The sequence below is a fragment of the Brachypodium distachyon genome, chromosome 1, assembly GCF_000005505.3.
Source record: "Brachypodium distachyon strain Bd21 chromosome 1, Brachypodium_distachyon_v3.0, whole genome shotgun sequence".
Lineage (NCBI taxonomy): Eukaryota > Viridiplantae > Streptophyta > Magnoliopsida > Poales > Poaceae > Brachypodium > Brachypodium distachyon.
The window spans coordinates 31,244,008-31,271,110 of NC_016131.3; the positions used below are offsets into that span (position 1 = coordinate 31,244,008).

The 27,103-nt window shown below is 45.8% G+C and overlaps 2 protein-coding genes across 3 annotated transcripts; both read left to right on the forward strand.

Annotated features, from left to right (window-relative positions):
* The first annotated feature begins 11,967 nt into the window (after nucleotides 1–11,967).
* LOC100844444 lies at nucleotides 11,968–15,215 on the forward strand. Of its 2 annotated transcripts, none has more exons than XM_003563541.4 (3): nucleotides 11,968–12,183; nucleotides 12,695–13,027; nucleotides 13,098–15,215. In XM_003563541.4, the coding sequence occupies exons 2-3, from the start codon at nucleotides 12,708–12,710 to the stop codon at nucleotides 14,977–14,979; spliced, it is 2,202 nt and encodes a 733-aa protein (XP_003563589.1). In that variant the 5' UTR covers nucleotides 11,968–12,183; nucleotides 12,695–12,707; the 3' UTR covers nucleotides 14,980–15,215. The 2 variants fall into 2 exon arrangements, with proteins under 2 accessions (XP_003563589.1, XP_024313078.1); XM_024457310.1 differs by having other exon boundaries at nucleotides 12,701–13,027.
* Nucleotides 15,216–20,299: 5,084 nt separating this feature from the next.
* Nucleotides 20,300–25,520, forward strand: LOC104582143 (putative B3 domain-containing protein Os06g0632500). Its single transcript, XM_010231491.3, has 6 exons — nucleotides 20,300–20,549; nucleotides 20,697–21,015; nucleotides 22,260–22,324; nucleotides 22,453–22,783; nucleotides 22,918–23,087; nucleotides 24,925–25,520. Exons 1-6 carry the CDS (start codon nucleotides 20,475–20,477, stop codon nucleotides 25,159–25,161), a joined length of 1,197 nt encoding a protein of 398 aa, XP_010229793.1. The 5' UTR covers nucleotides 20,300–20,474; the 3' UTR covers nucleotides 25,162–25,520.
* The last annotated feature ends 1,583 nt before the right edge of the window (nucleotides 25,521–27,103 follow it).

Sequence of the window (27,103 nt, forward strand, 5' to 3'; positions counted from 1 at the left end):
ACATAATTCCACCTCTTGCCTTGAGCCCCAAAACACCTTCTACCCAACTCCCGTATGAAATCTTGAACACTGATGCCATCCACCTTGATTCTCAACTCAACGTGCATATTCCTCGAAATCACCTTCACAGTGCCGTCGTCTAGCTTGGCAATGCACGGACGAAACCTCAGTATCACTGGCTCCTGGCCGTCGCGGGGTCGTTCATCCCTACCGGAGCCAAATCAATTTCCTCCCCATGCAACCAAAAATGCCCGAAAGAAATCAAATCGGCGAGAATTGAATGAATTTACTGCATCAGAGAAATAAAGTTACTCAGTACGAGCTTCCTCGGGTGACTCCATCTCTCAAATCAAGGTAGAATCCAGCCCCCCAGACAAACCCTAGAAAAGGGGAACGAATGAAATCAGCGAAATTGGACTCGATTAAATCCAAAAAAAAATGGAATAGATCATGCTCGTGGGCTGGGGGTATCGGATCTTCTCTTGCCCACGGCAATGCCGCTCCCGAATGGACCGCTGCCGGCATCTTCCAGAATAACTGCGCCGCCGCCTTTGGGACTGTCGTGGCGGGCTCGAGCTCTGCGACGAGGAAGAAAACAGAGGAAGAATGGCGTCTTGTGCAACTAGTTCATGACCCGCATGTCAGCATATGGCACGTTGCAAGTTCTCGTGGGACCCACTGCTATCTAACCAAACTCTAATTACAACGGTCTGTTGATGATGATGTTAAGAACTGGCCCACGGGAAATATTGCACTTACCACCCTGGCGGTGTAATTTGTCAATTGGACGCATGACGAACGGTTTTATACGCGCAACTCAAACCATTCTGCCAACTTCAGGTTTCTATGCTTTTTAACGGTTTAGAAAATCCATCGGCCCGAGTTAAACCCATGCACTGTCGTTGGAGAAAGCAATGTGCAGCACCCAGGTCGGCCAGGATGGAAAGCGATAAAAGATGGCGATTCAGTGAACCTCGCCGTTCTCGACGAACCTAGTACAAGAACTTGGGATGATCCATATATACGCCGTCCGTCTGATATATTCCCTCCGTTTTCATATAAAGTGTCACAACTTTATCTATATACGCATGTATTTAGACACATCATTTTTATGTGTACGTACATACGTATTTAGACAGAGTTGTGACACTCAAAATGAGACAGAGAGAGTACTAGTGGAGTACAGGCAGGCTCGTCCGGATGCATGGAATGCCTTGCGCCCTTAATGTTGAAGGCGCGAATGAGCTTCTAGCGTAATTGCTAGTGGCTTTGGTAACACTCTTTTGGTTCTGAGGCCGAAGGGTTAAAAAAATCCTCTCGTCCGTCACATACCAAAAGCACAGGTCTAAGACTGGCTTTGATCTCACATGGGTGGGGCATGAGGTTCGAGAATTTTCTAAGCCTATGTGAGAGAATGTCTTATTGATCTGGCGACTGTGACGGTTAGTTGACCTACTCTTATGAAGCTGGTTGAAGACGATTAGTTGACCTACTCTTATGAAGCTGGTTGAAGCGGTGTGTCTGAACTGCAGCTCACTTGTGAACCACACTACCCTCCAACATGGTCGGAGATAGAAAAACCAAGCATTGGGTTCATTCCGTCGTAATCATGGGATTCAAATATAGTTTTGGATGCAAATTCTATCAAATTTGACATTTTTCATTGGGTTCATCATGCGAACACTCTGGCTTCGCACCTCCCCTCTCCCCCAAGATGATTGGCCTTCACTGATTGGACCAGAAAACGTGGGTGATTCATTTGGTCTGATCATCACCCATGAATAGTGTCATACTCTCTCGATCCGTTCAACAAAAGATGTCTCGAGTTTATCAAAATTTGGATATATCTAGACATAACTTAATGTATAGATACATTTAAAGTTAGTTAAAGTTGAGACATCATTTGTTGAACGGAGGAATACATGCATTGCACTGAGTTATGATTAAGTGCATCTACGTACGATGGATCCATGAATGGGGAGAGATCACAAAACTCTTCCTTCTTCTTCTAGTCAGCTAAAAACCATCTCCGAGTCCACACTAGCTAGTTTCGCGCGCCCCGTGCACGCCATGATACGATCGATATGGATGCCCGCAGCCACGCGATCGAGGCTAAGGCGGCGCTGCTGCACGAGCCAAAATCAAACTCTTCGATCGAGTACTAGACAAGCTGACAGAGCATGCATGGGCACTTGTGTATGTGGCGTCAAGGAACCGATCGAGCCGTGTACCCGCGCTTTTCCATTCCCCCGAACGAGTCCCCGCGCGCATTCAATTCAATTTCCTCAATTCAATCATCCGGGCAGGCAAGTAGGCATGGGTAATTGGACGGGCAGGAGAAATTTCTCGGTCGCAAGCAAAGCAATCGAGGCCAGCTGCCTGCCGTTGCATGCGTGCGTGGGGCGGGTGACGTGTGCGCGTCTCGAAGGAAGCAATCGCGCTCTCTCGCGATGATGGATCGAGCCGCCGGATTTCGCAATCCACAGATGGAATTTCCAGCTGGGAACGACCATCAGTTTGCAGCTTTTGCATCGATATCCTCGCACGCATGCTGCCAAGGCGTGGCAATAAAACGCACCGCTGGCTAGCGTAGCCAAGGACCTCGCCTCCTTCGTCCTCCTAGCTAGCAGCCGTGGCGCCCTGGCTAGCTTAGATATCTCTCGTCTCAGCTGGATTTTCCACGAGAAATCAATCAAATCATTTGTCTACGTATGTTGCGTGCTGTCTCGTGTCGCTGATGCAAAAAAGGGAAAGTGAAGAAGGAACAAGATGGAGTGCACGACTCGGCCGTCAACATGGCGCGACCTGGCGTACGTCGTCGTCGACGAATTGTTGACGATTGTGCTACAACACGTCGCCAGTTTTGAAAAGCGATGGTAACTAAAGTCAGATATTACTAACGACCTGTTTCTTACTTTCTTCCAACGTACACGGATATATGGAGACAAGCTAGGAAGACGTCGTCTTCAGTTTGTGGAGTAGTTTCAAACTTTTGACATCACGCGCGCAGGCATATCTATCTATGCACTAGATCAGTTGGTGCCGCCAATGGTTATTGGCCCGGGCCAAAGTGGAGCTGGGAAATAATTCAAGCATCCAAACACTTTAGCAATGATGATGATAGTGTAGTTAAGAGTAGTTTAACCCCTTGGCGCGCATTAAGCGAAAGTTTAACTATATTCTGGAAGAAAGAATAGCCGGCCGGATGCTTAGCACTGGAAGATTATCTGTGGATTTCGTCTGGCTCTTGAGATTATCCAGAAGTTAACTGAACGGGGTTACGTACACTGATTCTCGCATCATCCATGCATGCTTTACCAGGGCTGATACTCCCTGCGAAATCTCTCGCTGCTGGCGGATAACTGCGCTGTGCGATACTGTGCGGGAAAGCAAAGGCAACCCAGACCGATATAGCCCAACTCAGTTCATCCGAAAAAATTAAAAATTAGCCAAAAGAAAAAAAAAGGAAGTTTGTCTCCGATTTTTTTTGTCCTTGAAAAACAGAAAGTAAAAAAAAAGTAAATTGCGCAAATCAGCAATTTGAGTTTTGAGCGAAATTTTACCCAGAAAGTGGTGGTTCATTGCAAAAATTTACAAAGTGGTGGCTTTCTGCAACGAGTGTACCAAAATACTTCATCTGATCCTAAAGTTTTGACTCAAATTTGCCCAAATATGAATGTATCTATTCTTAAAAAACGTCTAGATACATGTAATATTTCGACAACAATTTAGGATCGGAGGGAGTAGTACTTTGTGCAATTTACTCTTGAAAAAATGAAAGTCCATCTGAAAAAAATGTTTTTTATCGAAAAAATAATAATTGGAATTGGAAGTTTCATCCTAGAAAGTTCAGAAGTTTACGAAAACAAAGTTAGAAGTCTACCATAAATATTTGAAAGTTTGTCAAAAATAAATGAAAGTTGGTCAATATTTGTCATTCACGATTTTGTTGAAACTTCACTTTTTTTATAAAAAAAATGCCGTCTTAAATTTCTAAATTTTTCGGTAAAACTCTATGATTTATCTAGAAAAATTATAAACTCCATCTGCCTCGAAAAAATACGGTAGAACGAATAACACGGATGCTTAGCACTAGAAGTGTGGATTCTCGTCCGGCTCTTGAGATTATCCAGAAGTTAACTGAACGGGGTTGCCGATTCCATCGGTCATGCATGCTTTCCCCCAGCCAGGTCTAGCTGACACCCTAACAGGAACACAACGGGCAGGATAGATCAACACCAGAAACAAGAAACCGAAGTCGTCTCTGATCTAAGGATATATTCCTGTGGTCCTATATCTCATTCGACTCATTGTATACTCTCAAAGGAAAAGCAGTACTAGTTGCAGATCGACAACAATTTGTGAGCTATAGTAACTACAAATTGTTAAGAGTTGTAAACTATCTTTGCAAAAAATAATGATAGCCAACTAATTCAATAGAGACATGATGCTAAAGAGCTGTAAACAAATAATCCAATACACAAGGTAGCTGGCCGGCCGCTCTTGGTGCCCGATCTTTGACAAATCCAGAAAGCGTCACCCTCCGTGACGATTCCGGTCGCTGCTGCATGCGATGCGGCGGCTCGACGAGCACTACACACAGGAGAACGAAAGAATAATGATCACAACATTCCGCTCTGCCACGTCCGACGCAGACCCCGCCGCTTGCAGGCACCTAGGTATTCCTTCGTCTTGTCGAAATGTTACATGTATTTATACGCATTTTAGAAATTGATATATCCATTTTTAGGTAAATTTGAGACAAAAGTTATGCAACGGAGGAGAGTCAATTTTAACATGGGAGCCTCAATTTCGTACCTACGCCGCTACGCGCCATCTCGTGCTCCATCGATTCGCCGCACAACTCCGACGTGACAGACGTGCCTAGCTACCTTATCGAAGCCTGACCACTCTGCTCTATCAACATCACCAGCTAGCCGAGTAGCTAGCAATTGCACGTGGAGATGCGCGGCCATGGTGTGCCCTTGGTTTGGTGACGGTGAATTGGTGACGTTGATGTGTGCCGGGCATCGAACGATCGCGTCTTCATACGCAAAAGGGAAGATATGAGGAGATGGGCAAAAGCTGGGGAAATTAATCCGCATTGTAACGGCCGAAAGGATCACGTTCCTTAATTTTGCGGATGAAAGGATCACGTTCCGATTTCTCGTAACGACCGACCCGGCCGGAGTTGCCTCCAGGCAAGTTTCTGTTTTGTTGCATGTGCGAATGGCTTTGCTAAAAGGCGTTTCTTGTCCCTCCTGCTTGCATTAGTACAGTGTGCTTCCTTAATTCGAGAGAGCAAGTTACACGCGTTCTGCACGAAAGGATCGATCGATCGAGATATTGTGGAGGCGTGATTAGTCTCATCATGCATGCCGTGCAAAACATGCATGCTTCCATTACCACCCATCGAGCACGTGTTGTGCGTGTTTATACGTACTCTGAATTTTGCGACATGTATCTGCCATGATGATCGAATTGGACCTGAATGTGTGGCATGGAGTGATGGAACGACGGCCTCACTTCGAGTCACTGAACACACGGACCAGCAGATCGTTGGCTCCGAGCTGAGACGGAAAGAAACAATTCAGCGTCATTCCTCGAGCCCAAAATTCTTTTTCTTGCTGTCGGTCTCCGAGTCGTGCCATGGATTCTACCACCCTGCGTCTGCGCTACGGCGTGCGTACTGTCGAATGTCAAAACTAAGCAAGTAATATCTGTGGGCCGCAGCCGACTCCCTGCGACCGATATTGCACGCAACGACGCCACGCGCGGCACTCGGCGGCCACCGATGGTCCACGCGCGCGCCAGAAGTTAACTGAACAGGGTTACGTACACTGATTCTCGCATCATCCATGCATGCTTTGGAACTGAACACAAGGCGAGATCTCTCGCTGCTGGCGTCTAACTCGTTTTGGAGCTCTTGTTGTGTCAGCTGAAACACAAAGTTTTCTTCTAGCTCCTTCTCATTAACACGTTGAAAACTCGTGCATGTTCCAGAGGGAGCAATTCCACATCCCATCATATGACTGTGTCATGTGTGGTGGTAGAACTTTGGAAACTCGAGATCACGTCTGTCCGTTTGCCAAAGCTTGCTGGTTATACTTATAATTGTACCTGGCCTCTGTTCTTTCACAAGGCAAACATTCATGAGAATGTCAAGCATCTGAAATCTGAGCTGAAAATTCCCTTCCACGTGGAAATGATCACATTGGCTGCCGGAGCATATGGAGAGTTCGAAATGACTTTCGTTTTCTTTCATTTTCAACCAAGTCCAGCCAAGCTTATACAGAGGCAAAAGGCTCTTCGGGGAGGGACTAAATTTTTTCATAGGGCCAAAAGAAAGACTTATGCTGATTTTGGTGCATGGATCACCACCTTTAGGTAGATCCTTTTTCTTTCCAGTTTGAACAGTTTCGATCTTTTTAATATAATATGGCAGTAGGTCTTTTGATCTATGGTCTTTTTCTCTCAAAAAACCGTGCTGTGCAGTCCTATGCGGGGAAAGCAAAGGCAACCCAGCGTGAAGCAGCCCAGCTAAGTTTTACTTTGTCAACAGAAAAAAAAGGAAGTTTGTCTCTGTTTTTTCATCCTTGAAAATCTGAAGTAAAAAAAAAGAGTTAGAAGTTTATCCTAAAGAGTAAAAAAAAAGATAATAAGAGTAAATTGCACAAAATCGATCATTTTCGTTTCGTACAATTTTTTACCTAGAAAGTGGTGGTTCATTGCAAAAGGTTATGAAGTGGTGGCTTTGTGCAACGACTGTGCTACCAAATATATGATGGTTTTGTGTCTTAAAGAAAATGAAAGTCCATTTGAAAAAAAGTCAAGAAAAAAACAATTGGAAGTTTCATCCTAGATAATTTGGGAGTTTGTAAAAAAAAAGAGTTAGAAGTTTATCCTAAAAGTTGAAGTTTGCGAAAAATAAATGAAGTGTTGGTCAACATTTATCATCCGCGTTTTCGTCGAAACTCACTCTTCTTCTTTTCTTAAATTCCATCTTTATATTTCTCTAGTTTTTGGTAAAGTTTTTTTTTTACGAACTCCATCTTCCTCAGAAAACTATTATGGTAGAAAGAATCATCCGGATGCTTAGCCCTAGAAGATCTGTGGATTCGTCCGGCTCTTGAGATTATCCAGAAGTTAACTAAATGGGGTTGCCGATTCCATCGATCATGCAAGCTTTACCCCAGGGCTAGCTGACACCCTAACAGGAACACAACAAGGAAATTTAAAATACCAGAAACAAGAAACCGAAGTCGTCTCTGATCTAAGGATATATTCCTGTACTGTGGTCCTATATCACAAAGTAAAAGCAGTACTAGTTGCAGATCGACAGCAAATTGTGAGGTATGCTAATTACAAATTGTTAAGAGTTGTAAACAAATCCGATACACAAAGTCACTATCTTTGCAAAAAAAAAATAGTGCTAGGAGTAACTAATTCAATAGAGGCAAAGGTAGCTAGCTGGCCGGCCGCTCTTGGTGCCCGATCTTTGACAAATCCACAAAGCGTCAATCTCTCGACGATTCCGGTCGCTGTTGCATGCGATGCGGCGGCTCGACGAGCACTACACACAGGAGAACGAGAGAATAATGATCACGACATTCCCCTCTGTCACGTCCGACGCAGACCCCGCCGCTGGCGAGCACATACGGCGAGGTCAATTTTAACAAGAGTCATCACTGATCCAATAACTTGATAGGTGTGAATATTTTAGTTTCTTGTAAATAAGAAAAACTAGTCCTATGTGAGAGTATTTTAGTCCAATTAGTCTAAATTGAACACGTGGCATCAACATCGAGTCCCGTCGAGCCGTGGTATTTTGCACAAAGGCCCACTGGAGTAGAACAGTTTGTACACGGGTCCCCGATACACGGGTCCCCCATACCCTCTTCGTCTCCCGAAACCTTTTCGCCTCCCCCTTCTCTCTGTCTTCGGGCCTCGATGATGCCGTGGGCGATCAGTCGACCTTGCTGACAGCAATTTGCGATGAAGCTGCTCGAGCCTCGGCTTCATAGATGCGATGATGGATCGCCTAGTACGGTGAGCTCATTGTTCCGCAGCATGGCTTCGATTTTGGTGCGGATTTGGTGGGGTTTTCGGTGCAGAGGGGAATGAAAGATCATGTGACTAATTTATAAAAAAACACAGGGGGTTTTCAGCGAAGACACCAGCCGCATGGGCAACTAAACATGACACATGTCAATGCCCGATTCGCTTGTACCTCTAAGCAATCCGTATCTCAACTTTTAGTACTCCCTCCGATCCATATTACTTGTCTCAAATTTGCTCAAATATGTACTCCCTCCATGCCGAAAAGGTTGGCGCAGAGGCCTTCACAATTCACATTTCCAATTAAGTCCAACAATTGCTTACAATTACACTTTATGATCTCAACAATTTGAGATTACACAATCAGAGAGGAGCTACAGCCGCAAAAGCAAATTAGACGATCTCAGAGACGAGCTACATCCGCAAAATCAAATCACAATACTTGGAGCCAGCAAGGATCCAGCTGCTAATCCAAATCCCAGGTACCAGCCGCAAATCCAAATCACGGGAGCCAGCCGCAAATCCAAATCACCGAAACCGACCTGCAGGTCTAGGCGACGCGGGGATCGCGCTAGCCAAGTACGCCCATCTGGATCTCGAAGCCCTCGGCATAGCAGGTGATGGACTCGTCGGCCGAGCATGGCGTTCTTGTCGCCGAGCTGGATCCAGCCACACAAGGCCGCGAGCGCCCACTCCTCCCCCTTCCGCTGCTGCTTCTCCTCCTCAGGCTGCTGCTGCTGCGGTGGTGGCGGATCATGGCGAGCTCGTGCTTGGCACCCCCGCCTTCCCCGGACACCATGGCGTCCCGCGCCACCGGATCCGGCCTCACCGACTCTGAATCCGGGGATTGTTGGCGAATAAAAGCCAACTTCGTCGCCGGCAAATGTTTGGCGCGGGGAGAGAAGCACAAGGGAGCGGAAGATGCGGGCACAAATGTTTCCCACGAACGACCAGTTCCAGCTTCCCGAGCATCCAACGATCCAATTCACAGCCCACCGCGTTCCGTTCAAAGGCTTTGCCAACGCCCGAGGGAACTGGGCCAAATTCGCAGCCCACGAAACACACTAGAAACTGTCGATTGCGCACCTATGCAGCAGCCAGCAGGGGAATTTATCCCGATCCTTCGTCTGCGCATCTACTCCGGCCGCCAGCCACGACGGATGCTCTCCCGCCCACATTCCCTCCACCACAAATTAATGCACCTGAAACTGAAGGTGGAATTTCAGGAATCGATCTCTCCATGACGTAGAAGCTGAGCAGTCTACATGCCCTATTAAAAGACAGGGCTCGATGCATCCTGATTCTGACCAGAGGAGGGCCAACGATGGTGGGTCTGGGGCATCGCCGAGGCACGGAACTGCCACTGCTCCGAGCTCCCGGCCCCTAGAGGCCGACGCCGTTCGATCTCCGCTCTCCGGCCCCCGGCGCGGTCGCTCTCCTCCGGTCGGCAGAACGGATTCGCCATGTCCGTTGACGCTGCCTCCATGTCCTGCAGCCCGGGGGTCTCCCTACCCCCTGCTCCGCCATAATTGCCATGTTGGTCGATGCTGCCTCCAGGTTCTGCAGCCCCGGGGTCTCCCTGTCCCCTGCTCGGCTGTCTCCCCTCCCTGCCTCACCGTTCCAAGCTCCCAGACGCCCGCCGGCTCTCAATCTCCTGCCACCGGTGCAGCCGTCCTCCTCTGGAAGGTGGAATGGAACTGCCGACCCCTGCTCCCACACGCCCTCAGGTATAGCCGCCCTGCTCCCCCTGACTGCCTCCACCAGGATACGAGGATTGGGAATAACAGAACTAGCACTACGGGAATTGGGATTTATAAAGTTTTTAGTAGGCTGAATCCAGCATGTACATGTATTGATGTATATGTATATCAGACAAATGATTTGCTGCAAATCTTCTGTACTTTCATTTTGCATCTGCAAAGGTTCAATACTGCACAATTGGTTTTGCATTTGCAAGGATTAAAATCGGTTACATAAACTTTCAAATTCCGTTGCTGTATTTTGTAAATCATCATCGGCTGATCTTTCTCCGATTCAGCTGTTGTTGCAGCATCTTGATGTAAGAGAGTATGAAGTGAGGCTATTTGCATATACACACTGCCGTGACATCCAGTAAAAAATCTATCATCTATGCTTCACGTGTTAACCGTTAGGACCATATTTGAAGTTCCCATGCCGTGGAAAACGTGCTTCCATTAGCACCTATCCAGCACGTGCTGTGCGTGTTTATACGTACTCTGTATTTACGACATGTATGATGTATCCGCCATGTTGATACCGAGTTGCACCCGAATGTTTGGCACGTAACAACGACTTCACTTCCAGCGCCGATCGAGACGAGACGGAAAGAACAACTCAGGCGTCATATTCGTCGAGCTCGAAATCTTCTCTCGGTCTTTCACGAGCGTGTCGACCACGTCTAGGAGACTGCGCGAACGTCAAAACTAAGCCAGCAAATATCCGTGGGCCGGTCTACCGCCGCAGCATTCGGCCACCGCGGGTCCACGCGCCAGATCGAGCCTCGTTACCTCAGCACGGCCGCAGCACCGACGACGATGCGCGCAATCGCAAAACGAACGGCCCGCCGGCCCTGGTGGTCTGCCACGCCATGGCGGATTTGAGATTTGCTAACCTCCCTCCAAATGCGGCGGCCCTGGCCCGTTAGCCCGTATGGTTTGTTGCGGGCGAAAGTATACGTAGCCGGCCGACAGCTCTTGGTGCCCGATCGATCTTTGACAAATCCAAAAGAGTCCAAAAGGCGTCACCGTCAAGTATACGTAGCTAGCATTTGTACGTGGAGATGCGGCGGCTCGACGAGCACTACACAGAAAAGACACACGATCGATCGAATCGAACAACCACACACATTCCCCTGTCAAGTCCTGCGTCTGCATGCGCCGCGGGCATCGTACGGCGAGGTCAATTTTAAACGGGGATCACAGCATCCATTCCATCCTTAAAAAAAAAAATACCATGCGCGCGTCACATTCCGCTCGATCGATCGTCCTGCTAGCTCGACTGATCCGCCGCAGAATTCTGACGTGACAGGTGTTGGTGATGTGGGTGAGGCCGTGAGGCGATGGTGGCTTTGGTTGGTGACGGGAGACGTGGGTAAGGTGTGTGTTCCTTAATTCCTTTGCATCGATCGATCGCGTCTTCCTACGAAAGGTGCCCCTGCCCGGGAGGAGCTAGTGGTCTCAAGACGGTGGTGCGGTGCGGTTGTGTGAATGGCTTTGATAAAAAGGCGTTTCTTGCCCCCCTGTTTTTGCTTCGCGCGTACCAATACTATAGTGGTGCTTAGTACGGGCGAGTTACACGTGCAACACACTCGACATATCGTGAAGGCGCGAATTGTAGCCGTGGACTCATGTCGTGCAACACGTACGTGCTTCCATTAGAACCGACCGTGCACGTCCATGCTTGCTTATACTAGCATTATGTCTTCCCGTCATCCCCATGCACATGGATGATGGATCCAATCGAACTTGAATGTGTGAAAGTGAAACATGGCAATGGCACCGCACTTTGTTGGCACCGAGAAGAGACGGGGGAAAAAACTACTGTAGCATCATAAATTTCTTCTCGGGCTCTCGACCTACACGTCGTGCCATGGATCTGATCGGCTTTCCTAGAGCACAAGAAGCCCCGTCCGACGCACTTTCCCAGCTAGCTAGGCCACGCGTGGACGCGTAATGGGCCGACTCCTCGTGCCACCAAGCCTGGCCCTTTTGTTCTTGGGTTCTGTTCTCGCAACTGGGCCTCGTCAGCCCATTTGAGCCAGCCTTCGGATCGGCTAGGCCGCACAGCCACGTTAGCGTTAAGCGGTGCCCATGGGCCACGGCAGTGTAAGATTATGACACGTACGGCCCACCACCGCACAAACCCTAGATCCAAAGCCGCAGGCAGACACACGCACACCGCCTCCGGCTTATCTCTCGAGTCTGGAGGAGTTGTGCCCGCGGCCGCCGGCCACCGTCCTCCCCTTGGCCCCCTCTCGCCGGGGCCCTTTGACGCCGTATTCTCCTGAGGGTCGGGGACGGACGCGGCTTCCGCTGCCGTCACCCTCCTCGCCCACGCCCTCGCGCCGCCGCCGGCGGGGGCCCCGCGACCGCGAATCGTATCCTGGTAATTCGTGCCTGCTTTCATTACGGGAAGTAATGGATTGGTTCTTAGATTTGGGTGTTGACAATATGTTGCTTTCAATTGGCACGATAAACCCGAAATTCAGGTAGCACTAAATGAAAAACTAAAACGTACGAAACGACAGAAAGATTCCTTCTTTTTCCAATTTTTAGCCCACTCTGTAGTTCCTTGCATTCATGTTCTGGCCCTTTGGTTTGCTTGGGTGTTTTTTGTAAGGCCATTTTCCTGCTTCGCCTTGCTCTAATGTCTGCGACCCTAGTTGAGTTGTGGCTTCGCAAGAACTCCATGATTAGCCCTGCCCCTAAATTCAAAACTTTATGCACTTTGTCATCACAAGGCTCAGTTGTTTTGCTAGGAAATTCCTATTCCTATAGTCTAGAAATTGCTCAAACCAACTACTCTGCAAAAGTTGCCTTTCTGGCTAGATTATTTCATTCCTTTGTTCAACTCGTATCAAATTCCCTAACTGTTCTATTTCATTGCATCTTGTTAGGAACAGGACACTCATGGGGAAGGGACAAATAGTGGCTGTTCTTCAGCTAGGTGGAGAATTCACCACAGATGCTGATGGGCACATGTCCTATTCTGGCGGAGAGGCGCATGCCATGCTTGTCAAAAGTGATTGGACATTTGATGCGTTTAAGCACGAGATATCTTCGACACTTAACAATCTCAAAATCGATCAGTTCTTGTTCAAGTATTTCCTTCCAAAGAATAACAAAACCTTGATTTCGATATCCAACGACAAGGACCTACTTCGCATGGTTGAATTCCATGCAGAGTCAGAGACTACATACATTTATGTCATGAAGAAGGTTGACAACAGGTACCTGTCTGAATCTCTCTCTTTTTTTTCTTGTCAATTTCATTGCCGGAATGACACAAGGCATTTGCAGGGCAAAGGGCGTCGTTGCTGATTCGGGCACTCCTGTAGAGACAACTGCCGTTGTCCCAACGACTGAGGATGGGTCTAAGAGACAAAAGGTCTGTGCAACTTGGAAAAATGTGATCACTGGAGTTGGTCAAGTGTTTGAAGGTCCTAAGGATTTCCGTGATGCCTTGCATAAGTATGCCATTGCACATAGGTTTCATTACAGATTTGTCAAGAATGACTCGTCTCGTGTTACTGCGGAATGTACTGGTGAAGATTGCCCATGGCGAATACATGCTTCCAAGTCCCCTGCCAAGCAGGATTTCATGATCAAGAAAATATCAGAAAGCCACACCTGTGAATCTGAAACAGTCAAAAGTCATCGTCTGGCGTCTCAACGATGGGTTGCTAGTGTCATAAAAGAAAAGTTACGTGATAGCCCAAACTACAGGCCAAGAGATATCGCAAATGATCTCCAACAAGAATATGGACTGTGCCTGAATTATTCACAGGCTTGGCGTGGAAGATCAATTGCCCAAAAACAACTCTATAGCTCACATGATGAGGCGTGCAACCAGCTACCTTGGTTTTGTGAAAGGATTAAAGAAACAAACCCTGGAAGTGTGGCAACAGTAGTGACCATGGAAGATTCGAAGTTCTGTTTTTTTGTTGCATTCCATGCATCGCTTCACGGTTTTGAGCATGGGTGCAGGCCACTCATTTTTCTTGATGCAGTATCTGCAAAACCAAATAAGCAGTGGAAGTTACTGGCTGCTACTTCAGTTGATGGGGAAGGTGATGTGTTCCCAGTTGCGTTCACTGTGGTGGATGAGGAGAGCCGTGAAAATTGGCATTGGTTTCTTGAGCAACTAAAATCTTCTCTGTTGGCATCTCGTGACATAACATTCATATCAAATGGAGAAAATGGACTATGGGATGAAGTACCTTTGGTTTTCCCTGAGAGTCATCATGGATATTGTGTGGACTTTCTTATTGAAGAATTTAAGATGCAATTGGAAGATGCATGGATTGAAGAAGTAAGAGATGCCATGGTCGAGCTTTGTAAGAAGGCCATATATTCATGCACAGCTGATGAGTTCAATCAGCATATTGAGGAAATTAGAAGTGAATCTGACAAGCTTGCTGAATGGCTTTTAGAGATCAAACCTGAGCGGTGGTCAGATGCCTTTTTCAAGGGGTCACGGCATGGCCAGTACTCATCCAACATTTATAACACCATTGCTGACTGGATCCCCACAAGATATGAGCTTTCAGTTGTGCAGTTGGTTGATACGATAAGATGCAAGCTCATGGAGTTGATGTACACTCGTAGAGAATCTTCTAATGAATGGACTGAGGTATTAACGCCTGCAGCTAACCAGAAATTGCAGGAAGAGGTGAGCAAATCCCACACACTAAATGTTACCCCCACAGAAAGTGATGGACAAGGCAGTGTGTTTAAGGTGTGCGATGACTCAGTTAATGTTGTTAACATTGATACGTGTGACTGCACCTGCCGCAAGTGGCATGTTTCTGGGTTGCCGTGTATGCATGCAGTTGCAGTATTTGAGCGCACCGGGCAGTATGCATATGACTACTGTCTGAAGTATTTCACGACGGAGTGCTACCGCTTGACCTACTCCATATCCATAAATCCTATACCTGATGTTATTCTGCCTCCTGTTACATTAACCAATCCTTCTCAGAGTCCAGCGACATACCCATGCCCAATACGAACTCGACGACGTGTTGGCAGGCCAAAAGAGAAGCCAGCTGATCCGCGTATCACAATTAAAAGAGCAGTGCGCTGCAGCAGATGTAAGGGTTATGGTCACAACAAAGCAACCTGCAAAATTCCAATCACCGAAGCCTTACCATTGGCTGAGCTCTCTGATGTACAAAATTAAGGTGGATAGTTGTTGATTCTAGTTCATCTAAGCTGCTTTGTATTCGCTGCATTTTGTAGGATAACTACATTCAGTTTGTAAATTGAACATTTAATATGGACATCATTAAAGAGGCCAGGGAAATTCTGCTATGTTCCCATGTCCAGTTTGTTGCTGTATTGAACCCTTCCTCCTGTTATGCTGTCGTCATATCGTTTCAAACAAGGCAAAGAAATAGTACATCATAACTTAAGTTTGTTTTTTCAGAGCATTTTAACTTTCCATCATTATTTGGTTGCAACTAGTAATTGCTTGCATCATTTGCCTTTTTTTTTTGCCAGAAGCAATTTCTTATTTCTCAAGTACTTGTGCATTGAGCCGTATTTTACCACGGCACATGGTGTGTAATGAAATTTTGTTGCTTTGCCATATTTGCCATCTTCTTTATCATCATACTGCCCCCGTGCTGCATATATCGAAGTTGTTTCACCATATTGCTCTGTATATATGGAGTGTTCATCTATCATGTAATTTTTTTGCCTGCTGCAAGATGAGATATTGCTCTGAAGCTCTTAAGACGGATCATTAGTCGTTACTGCTTTTATGCTCCTTTTCTCAAAGTTCAAAGTCACGGGTTGGCATGAAGTTGCTGCAAACGATGCCTCGTGAGCTTTCAAAGTGTTTTTGATTCAAAGGAATTTAGTAGAAATTTCAGGGTATTCTGTATTTCTTCGATGTTGTATGTTGTAGGATGGAACTCATACGATCACTGCAGGAGTGCAGGATCAACATGCCATGAGGCCAGTTCGTACGTTATTTTTTCTGTCCCCGAGTTTTCTTATCCCCGCGGATCAAATGGGCTTGGAATCTTGTGAAACAAAGCCCGGATCAAATGCACAGCCGGTAGCATGTCTGTTTCACAAATGGGTTTAGAATTCTTAAAAAATAATTAAAAATGCTAAAAATCTGGCTGATGGAAGAAACAAAAACCATACAAAGATCTAGAGATAGGAACATTAAAGAAGATAGAAATACTTCTTACTTTCATTCTTACTTTCATGCAGTAACCAATCAGGAAGAGGAAAACCCTCATCCATGCTTTAGATGGTCCACAAGGGACAGTGACAAACATTAAAGATATGACAGAAATAGCTACTAGTTTCTATAAGGAGTTTTACTGTCTGGAGGACAGAACTGGCTTCTCTCTTGCCCAAGATTTTTTTCTCTGAAGGAGAAAAGGTCACTGAGGCTGACAACTCTGTTTTACAGGCTCCTTTCAGTGAACAAGAGATTAAGAAAGCTATTTTTTATTCTTACACTGATGGAGCACCGGCCTGATGGGCTCTCCTTTATGTTTTATCAGCACTATTGGGACATAATTAAATCCGATTTAATGGCACTATTTGAAGATTTTCATAATGGAACATTAGACATCTTTAGATTGAATTTTGCCATCCTCACCTTAATTCCTAAGGAACCTGATGCTTCTTCCATGAAGAAATTTAGACCCATCAGTCTTCTTAATTGTAGCTTTAAGATTTTCACTAAAGTACTTACAAATAGAATTTCTCTAATCATGAATTCTCTCATTTCCAGCAACCAATCTGCTTTCATTAAGGGCAAATACATTCTAGAAAGTGTAGTTACTACACATGAGGTGCTCCACTCTGTTCATAGCTCAGGAGAAAGTGGGCTAATTCTCAAACTACACTATGAAAAAGCTTTTGATACAGTGAACCCGGAATTCTTAGGAGATCTCCTAGCTCTTTGTGGCTTTGGCCCAAAATGGAGAATCTGGATTTACCGGATCACTCATCAAGGCTCAGTCGGCATTAAAATTAACAATGTTGAAGGTAACTTTTTCACCATTCAGGGGGACCTTTTGTCCCCTTTGCTTTTCAACCTTGTTGTTGATGTGCTCACAAAACTCCTATGTAAAGCTGCTTCCCACAGCCTGATCAGTGGGCTTGCTGAGAGCATCTGCCCTGGGGGTGTCATCAGTCTGCAGTATGCTGATGACACCATCTTTTTCTCCTCTAGTAACATTGAGAAAGCCACTAACTTGAAATGGGTCCTTACCTGCTTCCAACAAGTCTCTTGGATGAAAATTAACTACTCTAGGAGTGAACTAATTTCCATTGGCCTGGATGCAGCACAGACATCCCCCTTTCTCACCTCTTTTGCTTGCACTGAAGATACTTTCCTCATCAAATATCTAGGAATTCCCCTACACTATGACAAGCTCAAAAAATAGGATATACAACCTCCAGTAGATAAGATCATTAAAAGTATTGCTGGCTGGAGAGGAAAACTTCTCTCCTATGCAGGCAGACTGGTCTTGATCAAATCTTGTCTAGCTAGCATACCCATTTATTTGCTTTCCTTCTTTAAATTCCCCAAGTGGGCCCTGCACCTAATAAACACCCAGATGGCCCAGTGGCTCTGGAATGATTTTGAGGGACACACGAAGCTCCACCTGGCCAACTGGTCACTAGTTAGTATGAAAAAGGAGTTTGGTGGGCTGGGTGTCCCTGATCTCCAGAACCTTAACCTTTCCCTCTTAGCTTCCTGGGTCAAAAGATACATCTCTAGTGAGGGGAAGATCTGGAAAACAATAGTTGATAACAAATATGGGACAACTCCCAATATCTTTTGTAGCAAAACTTCTGGTGTCTCACACTTCTGGAAAGGAGTGATGTTGGCCACCAAAGCTGCCAGATGTGGCTATAGATGGGTTGTTGGAGATGGAACCAAAGTCAAGTTTTGGGAAGATACTTGGTTTGGTACCTCTTCTCTTGCAGTATAGTTTTGGCCTCTTTATATTATCTGCAATGAATGTAATGCCACCATTGCTGATGTTTGGGATGGGCAAAATTTGAAGCTTACTTTTAGAAGAACATTTTCCCAAACCATGATGGAATCTTGGTATGCTTTAGAACAGATTGCTTGTAGTATTGTGCTTAGAGAGGACACAGATTCTCTTATCTGGCAGTATACTGCTTCGGGGCAGTATTCTTCTAGCTCTCTCTATAGCATCATTAACTTTAGAGGTGTCAAACAGATTTTCATCCCTTCTCTTTGGTCAATCCCTGTACCACCCAGAGTTCAAGTTTTTCTGTGGCTGGTCTCCCATAATAAGATTATGACCAAAGATAACCTGAAGAAAAGACATATAGAGAAACCAAAGAGCTGTGTTTTCTGTGCTGAAAATGAAACTGTTCAACTTCTCTTTTTTGAATGTGTAGTTGCTAAAATTATTTGGCAAGTAGTTTCTCTCCATTTCACTAAAGAGCTGGGGGCTGATCTGGAATCCATTTCCAGATTATGGATTTCACACAAAAAGCATGGAGCTTTAAATTTTATATGTGCTGCTATTCTTTGGTGTATCTGGAAATTTAGAAATAGCTTTATTTTTGATAATGCTGTTTGGATTAGCTCTAACCAATTGTGGTGGCTTATCCTCCGAACACTCCAGAAATAGAAGATTATCTTCAAGCTGGAGGTTTTGGAACAGGTCGAGGGTTTTTGTTCCCTCCTCCGCTCGGTGCTGAAGGCACCCTCTCTCTTGGGCTGATGCTAGCGGCTTTTAGCTCTACTGGAGGTAGAGTTCGCTCGCTGGTGTCAAGGCCTGACGACACGCTCCTAGGGGACTACGCCAAGTTGAAGATCTCTGACACGCACCAATCTCCCCCGCGTGTGGATGCTCGCCGGTCGCCCCTGCTGAGCCCGATCTCCCCACTGGACGCTGGTGGCTCCTCTCCGCAGCCGTCCCCCATGATGAAGAAGAAGATGGCGATGCTCCCAAGATCTTCCTCGATGCCCTGCGAGGCTGGCTGAATTCGCCGGCGTCGGCTGTAATGAACTCCATAGCTGCTTTTGCTAGAAAGATAGGTTTAGCGAGGAATAGCTTTTGATCTTTTGCGACAAACTTGTTATGCTACAGCGATGCGATTTTGGCCCCACAATGGGTCTCAATGAAAAAGGTTGGGAACGGGGGCGAGCCCCTGATCATCTAAAAAAAATGGGTTTAGGGTGCGTTCTTTTCGGCTTCTTGGACCGGTTTGTTCTAGAAGCTGCCCTCACCTAGCTTCCTAGAGAAACCGCGTCACAAATTTAGCTAAACTTCCAAAATAGTTTAGACCAAACTAGTTTGGTAGCCCAATCAAATTTATGTGGCGGCTTTTCCAAGAAGGTAGGGGAGGATAGCTTCTCAGAGAAGCCGGTCCAGGAAGTCGAAAAGAACTGGTCCTTAGAGCAAGTCCAACAGTTCCCCTAAAGCCTCCCCAATACCAAATTTAGGGAGGGGAAAGCCCAAAAATGACTTTCAGCAGTTCCCCTAAACCCTCCCCGATATTTGGGCGTCCCCGATCCAGAGCTCCTTCTCCCCGCTGTATCAGGGAGCCCGATCCCTCCCCACAATCGACGCGAGGTCATCCCTCCCGCCAAAACGAGCTTGCCACCACGTCCCCGCCCTCCTTCTTCTTTCTCCCGCCACGAGCCGGCCGGGGCCAGATGCGAGGGGCGGCGGCCAGAGGCGGGCGCGGAGGCAAGCACAGATGCGGGCGGCGGCGGCGGCCAGAAGCAGAGAGGGTGAGGGAGAGGAAGATGCGCATGGGGGCGGCTCGCCCCGGATTTCTTTGTCCCGCCACGAGCCAGAGCCCGAGCCATCGACAAGTTCCTCCTCTTCCCCGTTTCTCTCCGATTTCATTCGGATCGAGCTCAAATCGACGGGGAGATGCACGGCGGCGGCGCCATGGGCCAGGGGAGGAGCGGGTGGCGCAGGGCCAGGAGCTCGTCGCGCCGCGGGGTTGAGAGCGAGGAGGGCGTGGTGGCCATGGTCCGGCCGGCCCTGTGGTGGCGGCGGCGGAGGAGGTCGGCTCCTCGATTTGGGACTGCGGATAGCATAGTGGAGATGGATGGAAGGATGGGGCTGCTCGTCGATGGATGGTTATACATATTGTGCTGTGATCTGAAATAAAAAGAGTAATGAAAAAGAGTAAGGAAGATCTTTTAAGGAAACTGCTGGAATTGAACAATTTTTAGGTAATAACATTTTTAAGAGAGTTCCCACGTTTTAGGAGAAGCGCTGTACTTCCCCTTACCGGCCGTGCATGTTTGGCTGAATTAGCCTTCAGTAACCTAAATTAATAAACTTCACTAGCGTACGGTCAACCAGACAGAGCAATTAATTAACTCGTTCTTCATGATTTTCAAAACTTGAGTATCCATGTCGCCTCATAAATTCGCAGGCAGCCACACACGACAATCCATCCATGGAGCACTCGTTCTGCAACTGCATGGACATAGGATCCGTGATTATCCAGTTCCACGTATCCAGACCCTTCCCTCTCCTCGGGAACTCCAACCGCGCAGCCCCCTTCCGACCGCTCCCCGTCTCCTCATGTTTACCCGCCATGTACTAGCATGCACTCCTATAGTCTACTAGTACTAATCCGCGTTCTGCTGCACAGCACACGCACATTGATCAACCACCGCGCAACTCTGAGAGAGCGAGCATGGCGCACTCCGCCCGCCGCCTACGCCCCAAGTTCGCCGCGCCGTCCCTCTCTTGGAGCTGCCTCCACAAGCTGGTCGGTAACACACTAGCAGCTAGCAAACCACCGAGACACCGCCATTCCCCTCTTGCTCTTGATTAATCTAGCCGATCACATATTCACATTCCTGAATCCTGACCGCCGGCTTTATTTGTTTGTTGCTTGTGTGTGTTTTTGCTGCAGCGCGTCCCGGCCGAGTTCGCGGCGGGGCTGGATCCCGGCGCCGGGGTTCAGGGGGAGGAAGACGGCGCGGAGCAGCGGGAGGTGCTGGTGGTGGGCCCGCTCGGGAAGGTCTGGCGCGTGGAGCTCCTCTGCCAGCAGCAGGACGGCGGCGGCGGCGGCGGGGTGTGGTGGTTGGGCGGCGGATGGGCGGAGCTCGCGGCGGCGCACGGCGTCGGCGAGGGCTGGTCCGTGGTGCTCCGGCGGGAGCGGCGTGGGGTGGCCACCGTGGCCGCGTTCGACCCGGCTTGCTGCCTCGCGCGCCTCTGCACTCCTCGCCCAGGTTCCCCTCCTTCATCGCGAAATGTCTTTTTAATTACGGACAATGCAGGTTTTTTATTATGTGCACTCCTCACTGGGCCACACTTGCTATCCCTCGCTCCTCGGAATTTTTTTACTACCGCCTGCTGGCACATCTGGAAGCAATGCAAATATGCAATGGCCTCATCTTCAATTAGATCCCGCCCTCTGCCTGACTGCCTCCTCCATGTCAAAGAGGACCTCTCCTTCAAAGTGTCAGGCCTAAGGATGGCGTCAAAGATGCGCTTCTTCTAGCTTGGCTGGTCTCTGTCCCCACCCACCTGTAACCTTTTAATGTTACTCCGTATCAATATATGCCCCAATATATACTGCAGTCAAAACAAATATCGAAAATTTCATTGCCCGTTCCGTCAAAAAACAAAATTCTCATTGTCCTATCCAGGTTCACAACACTACACCACTTATTGAGACAAAATAAGTCATGTAGACGATGGATCCCTCAAATACGACCTTTGTGTGGCCTAGATAGACTTCAATTTTGCCGGAGCCAAGGCACCAGTTAAAGATCAAACCTATACAGTGGCAGCTCCATATGTAAGCTGTGATGTTAATTAACATCACAGCTTTTCTAAAATTCCCTTGACTTAATTATCCAAAAAATCATATGATCATGAAGGTTTTGAAAGGAATGACATCACAGGTTTGTAGGTTTGGCACCGCCACTGCCTATATACGAGCAGTTCCAACTTCTAAGGAACACCGCCAGAGCATGCAGTTGTGACTTGTGACTGATGATGCTTCTCTCGTACCAACAGATGCATGGCTGCTTGCAGGATGATATCAAAAAAGAAAAATAACACATGCATGCAGGGCCCAACGATGACCACCTCGACCATGCAGCGCGTGCGTCTAAGTTGACTTTTTCAAAAACGGCGTAGTTATATGAGGATTCTACAGCCTGGGCGTGTTAAGCAAGCTTGTTCGCGGCATAGACCTCACGAAGAAGCATGACCGAGAGGAGGCATATATATGATGAGGACTCCATCGGCTAGCTTGTGCCAACGATTCAATGATGGAATACCCATATTTTAAAACAGATCTGAACCATTGAAACCTATTTTACTGTTTCTTGTGGGAATTTCTAGAGATCTATCTTTTTTCTGATTAACCCATCATGCACGTTTAGTACATAATAGAAGATTCCTATGTTTGTGCAAATTTCATAAACTTGTAGCTTCTTTTAACAATGTGTGTATGGTTGCATAGGTGTAATGTTCAAGAATAGGCCTCGGTTCATCAAGTTGCTTCAACCAGATGACCTAGAGAAGATGGTAAGGATGATATACCATTACCTGCTTGTCTCCTCTGATAATCATTACAAACCCAGTACCATTATTTATCAACTTAACAAGCTCTGAACTGAAGGTCATGTTATTTTCCCCTCAAAATGTTCTTTCAGAGAGTCCCTGATAAGTTTGTGCAGGAGCACTTGACTGAAACTGAAAGTTGCCCAAGCAGCCAAACCGCTATCATCCTTAGCCCTCTCAGTAAGTTCTGGCGAGTCGAGCTAGAGCGAGGGCAATCCGATGTTCTATTCAAAGGTGGTTGGGCACGGTTTCTGATGGCGCATGATCTCTCCCAAGGGAACATCCTGGTCTTCCGGTATGAAGGTAATATGGTGTTTTCGGTTGAGGTGTTCCTGCAGAATGGGTGTCTGAAGGAGTACACTAGAGCAGGTGCTCTGATCCTAACTGATGATCCAAATGGCCCAAGAACTGGAACCCCACAAAGTAAGCTAATACAGTCTTGCCAGAATTGAACTGCTTCATGTGGGATTCCTGCAAAATTTCCTGTTTGTTGTTCTAAATGGCCAACTTGAACACTCATGGATCTTTATTTTGTCATGTGAAATGTGTTTGTGCAGGTGGCAATGAACTCGTAGTTGCAACTGCCAGCAAGAAAAGGAAGTACACGAAACGAGTTGTTTCCCCAAATTCTGCAAACAAGGTTGGGTCACAGTGCAAACTAGCCAACACTTTACGAAAGCCCTCATTCAAGAAGCAGATAAATCGCTATTCTCTTAAAAGCTTTTTGGTGAGGACTACATTTTATTCCCTTTATATTTCAGTTTATTAGGGTCCAGACTGTGGATACAACTGTCAAGGAATTAGAAATTAGTCTCGAGGCAATATCACAGCTACTCTGTTCCTTGCTTTCTGAAACAATTCATAGAGGTCTTTGTACTGAGCATTTTGTTATATTGAACTGTTGCAACTGCAATTATGAACTTTTTCACTATAAAGTACAAACAACAAAAATGTGCTATTAAGTTCAATGGTTTTGTACTTTATGTCAATTCATGTGCAGATGTCTTCAATCAAATGGTTGACATTATCCTGAAGTGAAGTCTTAGGTAGTGTTTGGTTGAGATCATGAACTAGAATGTAATGGAATGGTTCCAAAAGTTGAGATGATTCCCGTGTTTGGTTCTTAGAACACAGAGAAATGGAATGGAACCATATGGTTCCTCAAAAGGGAATATTCCCTCAATATGCCTAACCATCTCATTCCTCAAAAATGTAGGAATGAGTTGGTTACAAGTAGAACCAGTGATCTAAATGTTTGGTTCTTAGGATATAGAAAAGTAGAACCGTTCCATTACATTCCATTCCTATAAGAATAGAACCGTTCCGTTCCATTCCACCTAGCTCTAGAACCAAACACTACCTTAATTTATTGAGTGAATTCCAGTTTTGACCCCCAAATTCCAATCTTTTGACAATTTTGACCCCATTTAGTGGGTTTTCCATTTTTTGACCCCATTTAGCAAAAGTTCTGCCACTAATGGCCCCACTTAAGCTTATGAAATCAATACTCTCATGACTCATGAGCCTGTCCTTAATTAGCCCCTTGCTAGTCAATTTAATTCTACACTCATTGATCAAATTATACGCTCACAAATAATTGAGAGAGAGGGAGAGTATAGTCTACTCATCAATCAAATTAAAACATGATTAGACATTTACAATAGATCGATCGGCAAATAGAAACTCTTATCTTCCTTGCACCAACATATATCGACATCTAGCTAGCTAGATCGTTCTATATATGTGATCACTACAAGCGTCCAGATCACTAACTATGGAAATGTGTCCGATTTGGAGCTTACTATATTTTTTTGCAGCTCCACAATATGACAAATCTGTACAGTATGTAATCTGGAAGAAAGATGCATCCAATTTGGCATGCCATGTCGGCCTGGAAAGTGGGTCCCACTTGTCAGAATGGAGGGGATTCGGGTCAAAAGCTTAAATGGGGTCATTAGTCTTAAATCAGTGGGGTCAGAAAACAAAAATCCCACTAAATGGGGTCAAAACTGTCAAAACATTGGAACTTAAGGGTCAAAAATGGATTTGACTAATTTATTTGATGGGAATAGTCTTAAATTAATGACTTGAACCATTGCAACTCAGATTCCTCTCTGATCTGAAAGTCAAAATCATGCGTTTCTTTGTCTACAGAATTACTGTTCGTTTCATATTACTCTGTGTAATTGAGTTCCTCTAGAATTTTTGTGAGAGAAGTTCCTTTGCAAAATTATGTGGGAACTGGGAAGGCACATATCTTTTCTTTTCAACCTAGGCTAGTTTTGGACAACACTGCATAGAAGAAACTTCACAGAAATGCTATTTTCTATATAGTACTCGTGAATGAAAAATGTAGTACTCCCTCCGTCCAACAAAGGATGTCTCAGGTTTGTCAAAATTTGGATGTATCTAGACATGACTTAGTGTATAGATGCATTCAAATATAGTCAAAGTTGAGACATCCTTTGTTGGACTGAGGGAGTACTCTTGAACATTTAGTTTTTAAAAAATAATCATACATTTCGTACATATCTCTACAGCTTCATATTTTGGTAATGATGCAGGCTGTGAAAAGGACCTTTTGCTCATCAATTGGCCTTGTAAGTGCCTGTACAATCAAGCTTCAAACATCCATGGATAGCACAAGATCTTGGTCGGTACCTTTCAACACCGCCAACACCTACGGCTACATTACCGGACCAAGGTGGAAAAGGTTTTGCCGTGACAACAAGCTTAAAGAAGGCGACCTCTGCACCTTCAACATCGTCAAAACCACGGTCTGGCATGTTGTGATCAACTGATCATATGCTCTGATGCATGGCTAGTACAAGCAAAATACTATTTCCAGTAAGCTTGGTAGTGTCAGTACTTGGTAAGTGATTTGTCATGTGAATAGTTGGTACTTGGGTAAATCCAGTAGACAGGTTAATCTGTGTTTTGGGTCACTGTGACATCATCACTGATTGTTGAATGTTAGTAGTTTAATTAGTCTTACTCCATTCGGTCCATAATAAGTGTCTCAGATTTAGTACAGCTTTGTACCAAGTTAGTACAAAATCTGAGACACTTATTATGGATCGGAGGGAGTATGTATTGAGGTACTGGACAAGTTCATCTATGTTTTGGTCACTGAAACATCAGTGTTTGTTGAATGCTGTTAGACTATCTGAGGCATCATGGATAACAAGAAGTTATCTGTTAAGAAATTCAGAATGGATAACAAGAAGCAGAGGTTTCAGACTTCAGAAGAGATAAGGGAGTCATGCACATGCTACACGAGCTCGTTGCGTAGCAGAGAACCGATTCCCGGGGCAGCTTTTGTCAGCTGGTTAAAAGCAAAATTTCAGGATGGACTTCCGAAGGGAACTTGTTCCTCACGAACAGGCGCAAACTCTGCGCTCTAAATTTGCCATTAGGGAATGGAATCACATAACTCTGTCATACATGACATTGCCAATCTTGGTAATTTGCCACAAAGCAAGAGTCCCTCCTTACTCACCTTCTTTTCTTTTTTGGAATTCTTTGGGTTACAGCTTGGCCAAGAAGAGAGCAATGCAAATCTTGCTTGTAGCCAAGTTCTTGTCAGTTTCCAGATAATGGTATTTATGTGAAGATTTCAGTAAAGATTGCGCGACTGAGGGGCTATCCTAATTAGACGAGAATTGGGTTCTCATGTTTGGTTCGCTGAACACATCACAGTGCTTATGATGACAACATCAACAAACATAATTTATTAGCTTCAAGGTGCCAGCAGAATCATTCGATAACAGAAAAAAAGGAAAAACCCTTGTTAGGTGAAAAGTCCATTCCATCGTACGTACTTGTGCTACCAGAACACCTAGGTTAGTAAAAACTGTAAAAAAAATTGTATGTTCTAATAAGGATAACATTTAGACTGGCCAAAATTTTCCAGGAACATGGCAGTACTTTTTCCCAGAGGAACTGGTACTTCCAAAGTACAGAAATGCCTTAATGTGATGGTTTGTTCACACATCACAGCTGGACAACACAGTGCAGAGATGGCTCTCCTCCGTCCAATGTTGTCCAAAGTGATGACACAATTCTCTCTCTTTTTGTTCCTCCAGCAAAGAAAACAGAAAAGAACGTTGCAGAGGCTATTTGAAGGAAGCTAGACTTTGGAAAAAGAAGTGCCCCTTGCCATCTTCGTGTGATCATTTAGCTCTTCAGAACTCCATAAACAGGGTGCCATTAACAGATAATTTTTTGGGAAAGCGGACTGGCCCCGTTTGACAACTAATAATTCATTGGTACAAAGTGGGTCTGATGATCTGATCATCAACACGAAATCATGTAACAGTTGCAGCACATACACAGGCTGTTTATTTTCTGATAAATATACATGCGCAGGAAAAAATCCTGCAGATATTTCACATACTTCGGCAGAGTTGAATGGAAGTTTCTAGTATATGCCGGTGGAATTGTTTGCTTTCTCAGAGCAATCTCTCCACCATTTCTTGAGAATATTCAGATTCACCGGTCATGTTATCGCTCAAGGACCAGTAGATGAACAGTCAAAGACCCCGGTAACTGCACTTCACCAGTACAAAGGGATCTGACCTTGGGAGGATGATTCGGCGCCACTGGTATAAAGCAGCAATCTTTTCTGATCGTTTTGGGACACAAGGTCCAATGAATTGTCACAAATCATTGGGCTCGTTCTTATCTACAAAAAGGTACATCTGCCATGGTAGGATTTGATACCCTTCAAGTTGATGATGGCTA

Coding starts and splice junctions, on each gene's coding strand:
- LOC104582143 (XM_010231491.3), top strand. CDS start 20,475: ATGGCGCACTCCGCCCGCCGCCTACGCCCCAAGTTCGCCGCGCCGTCC. Junction 22,784..22,917: donor AAGAACTGGAACCCCACAAA/GTAAGCTAATAC, acceptor GTGTTTGTGCAG/GTGGCAATGAACTCGTAGTT. Junction 23,088..24,924: donor ATTCTCTTAAAAGCTTTTTG/GTGAGGACTACA, acceptor GTAATGATGCAG/GCTGTGAAAAGGACCTTTTG.
- LOC100844444 (XM_003563541.4), top strand. CDS start 12,708: ATGGGGAAGGGACAAATAGTGGCTGTTCTTCAGCTAGGTGGAGAATTC. Junction 13,028..13,097: donor ATGAAGAAGGTTGACAACAG/GTACCTGTCTGA, acceptor AGGCATTTGCAG/GGCAAAGGGCGTCGTTGCTG.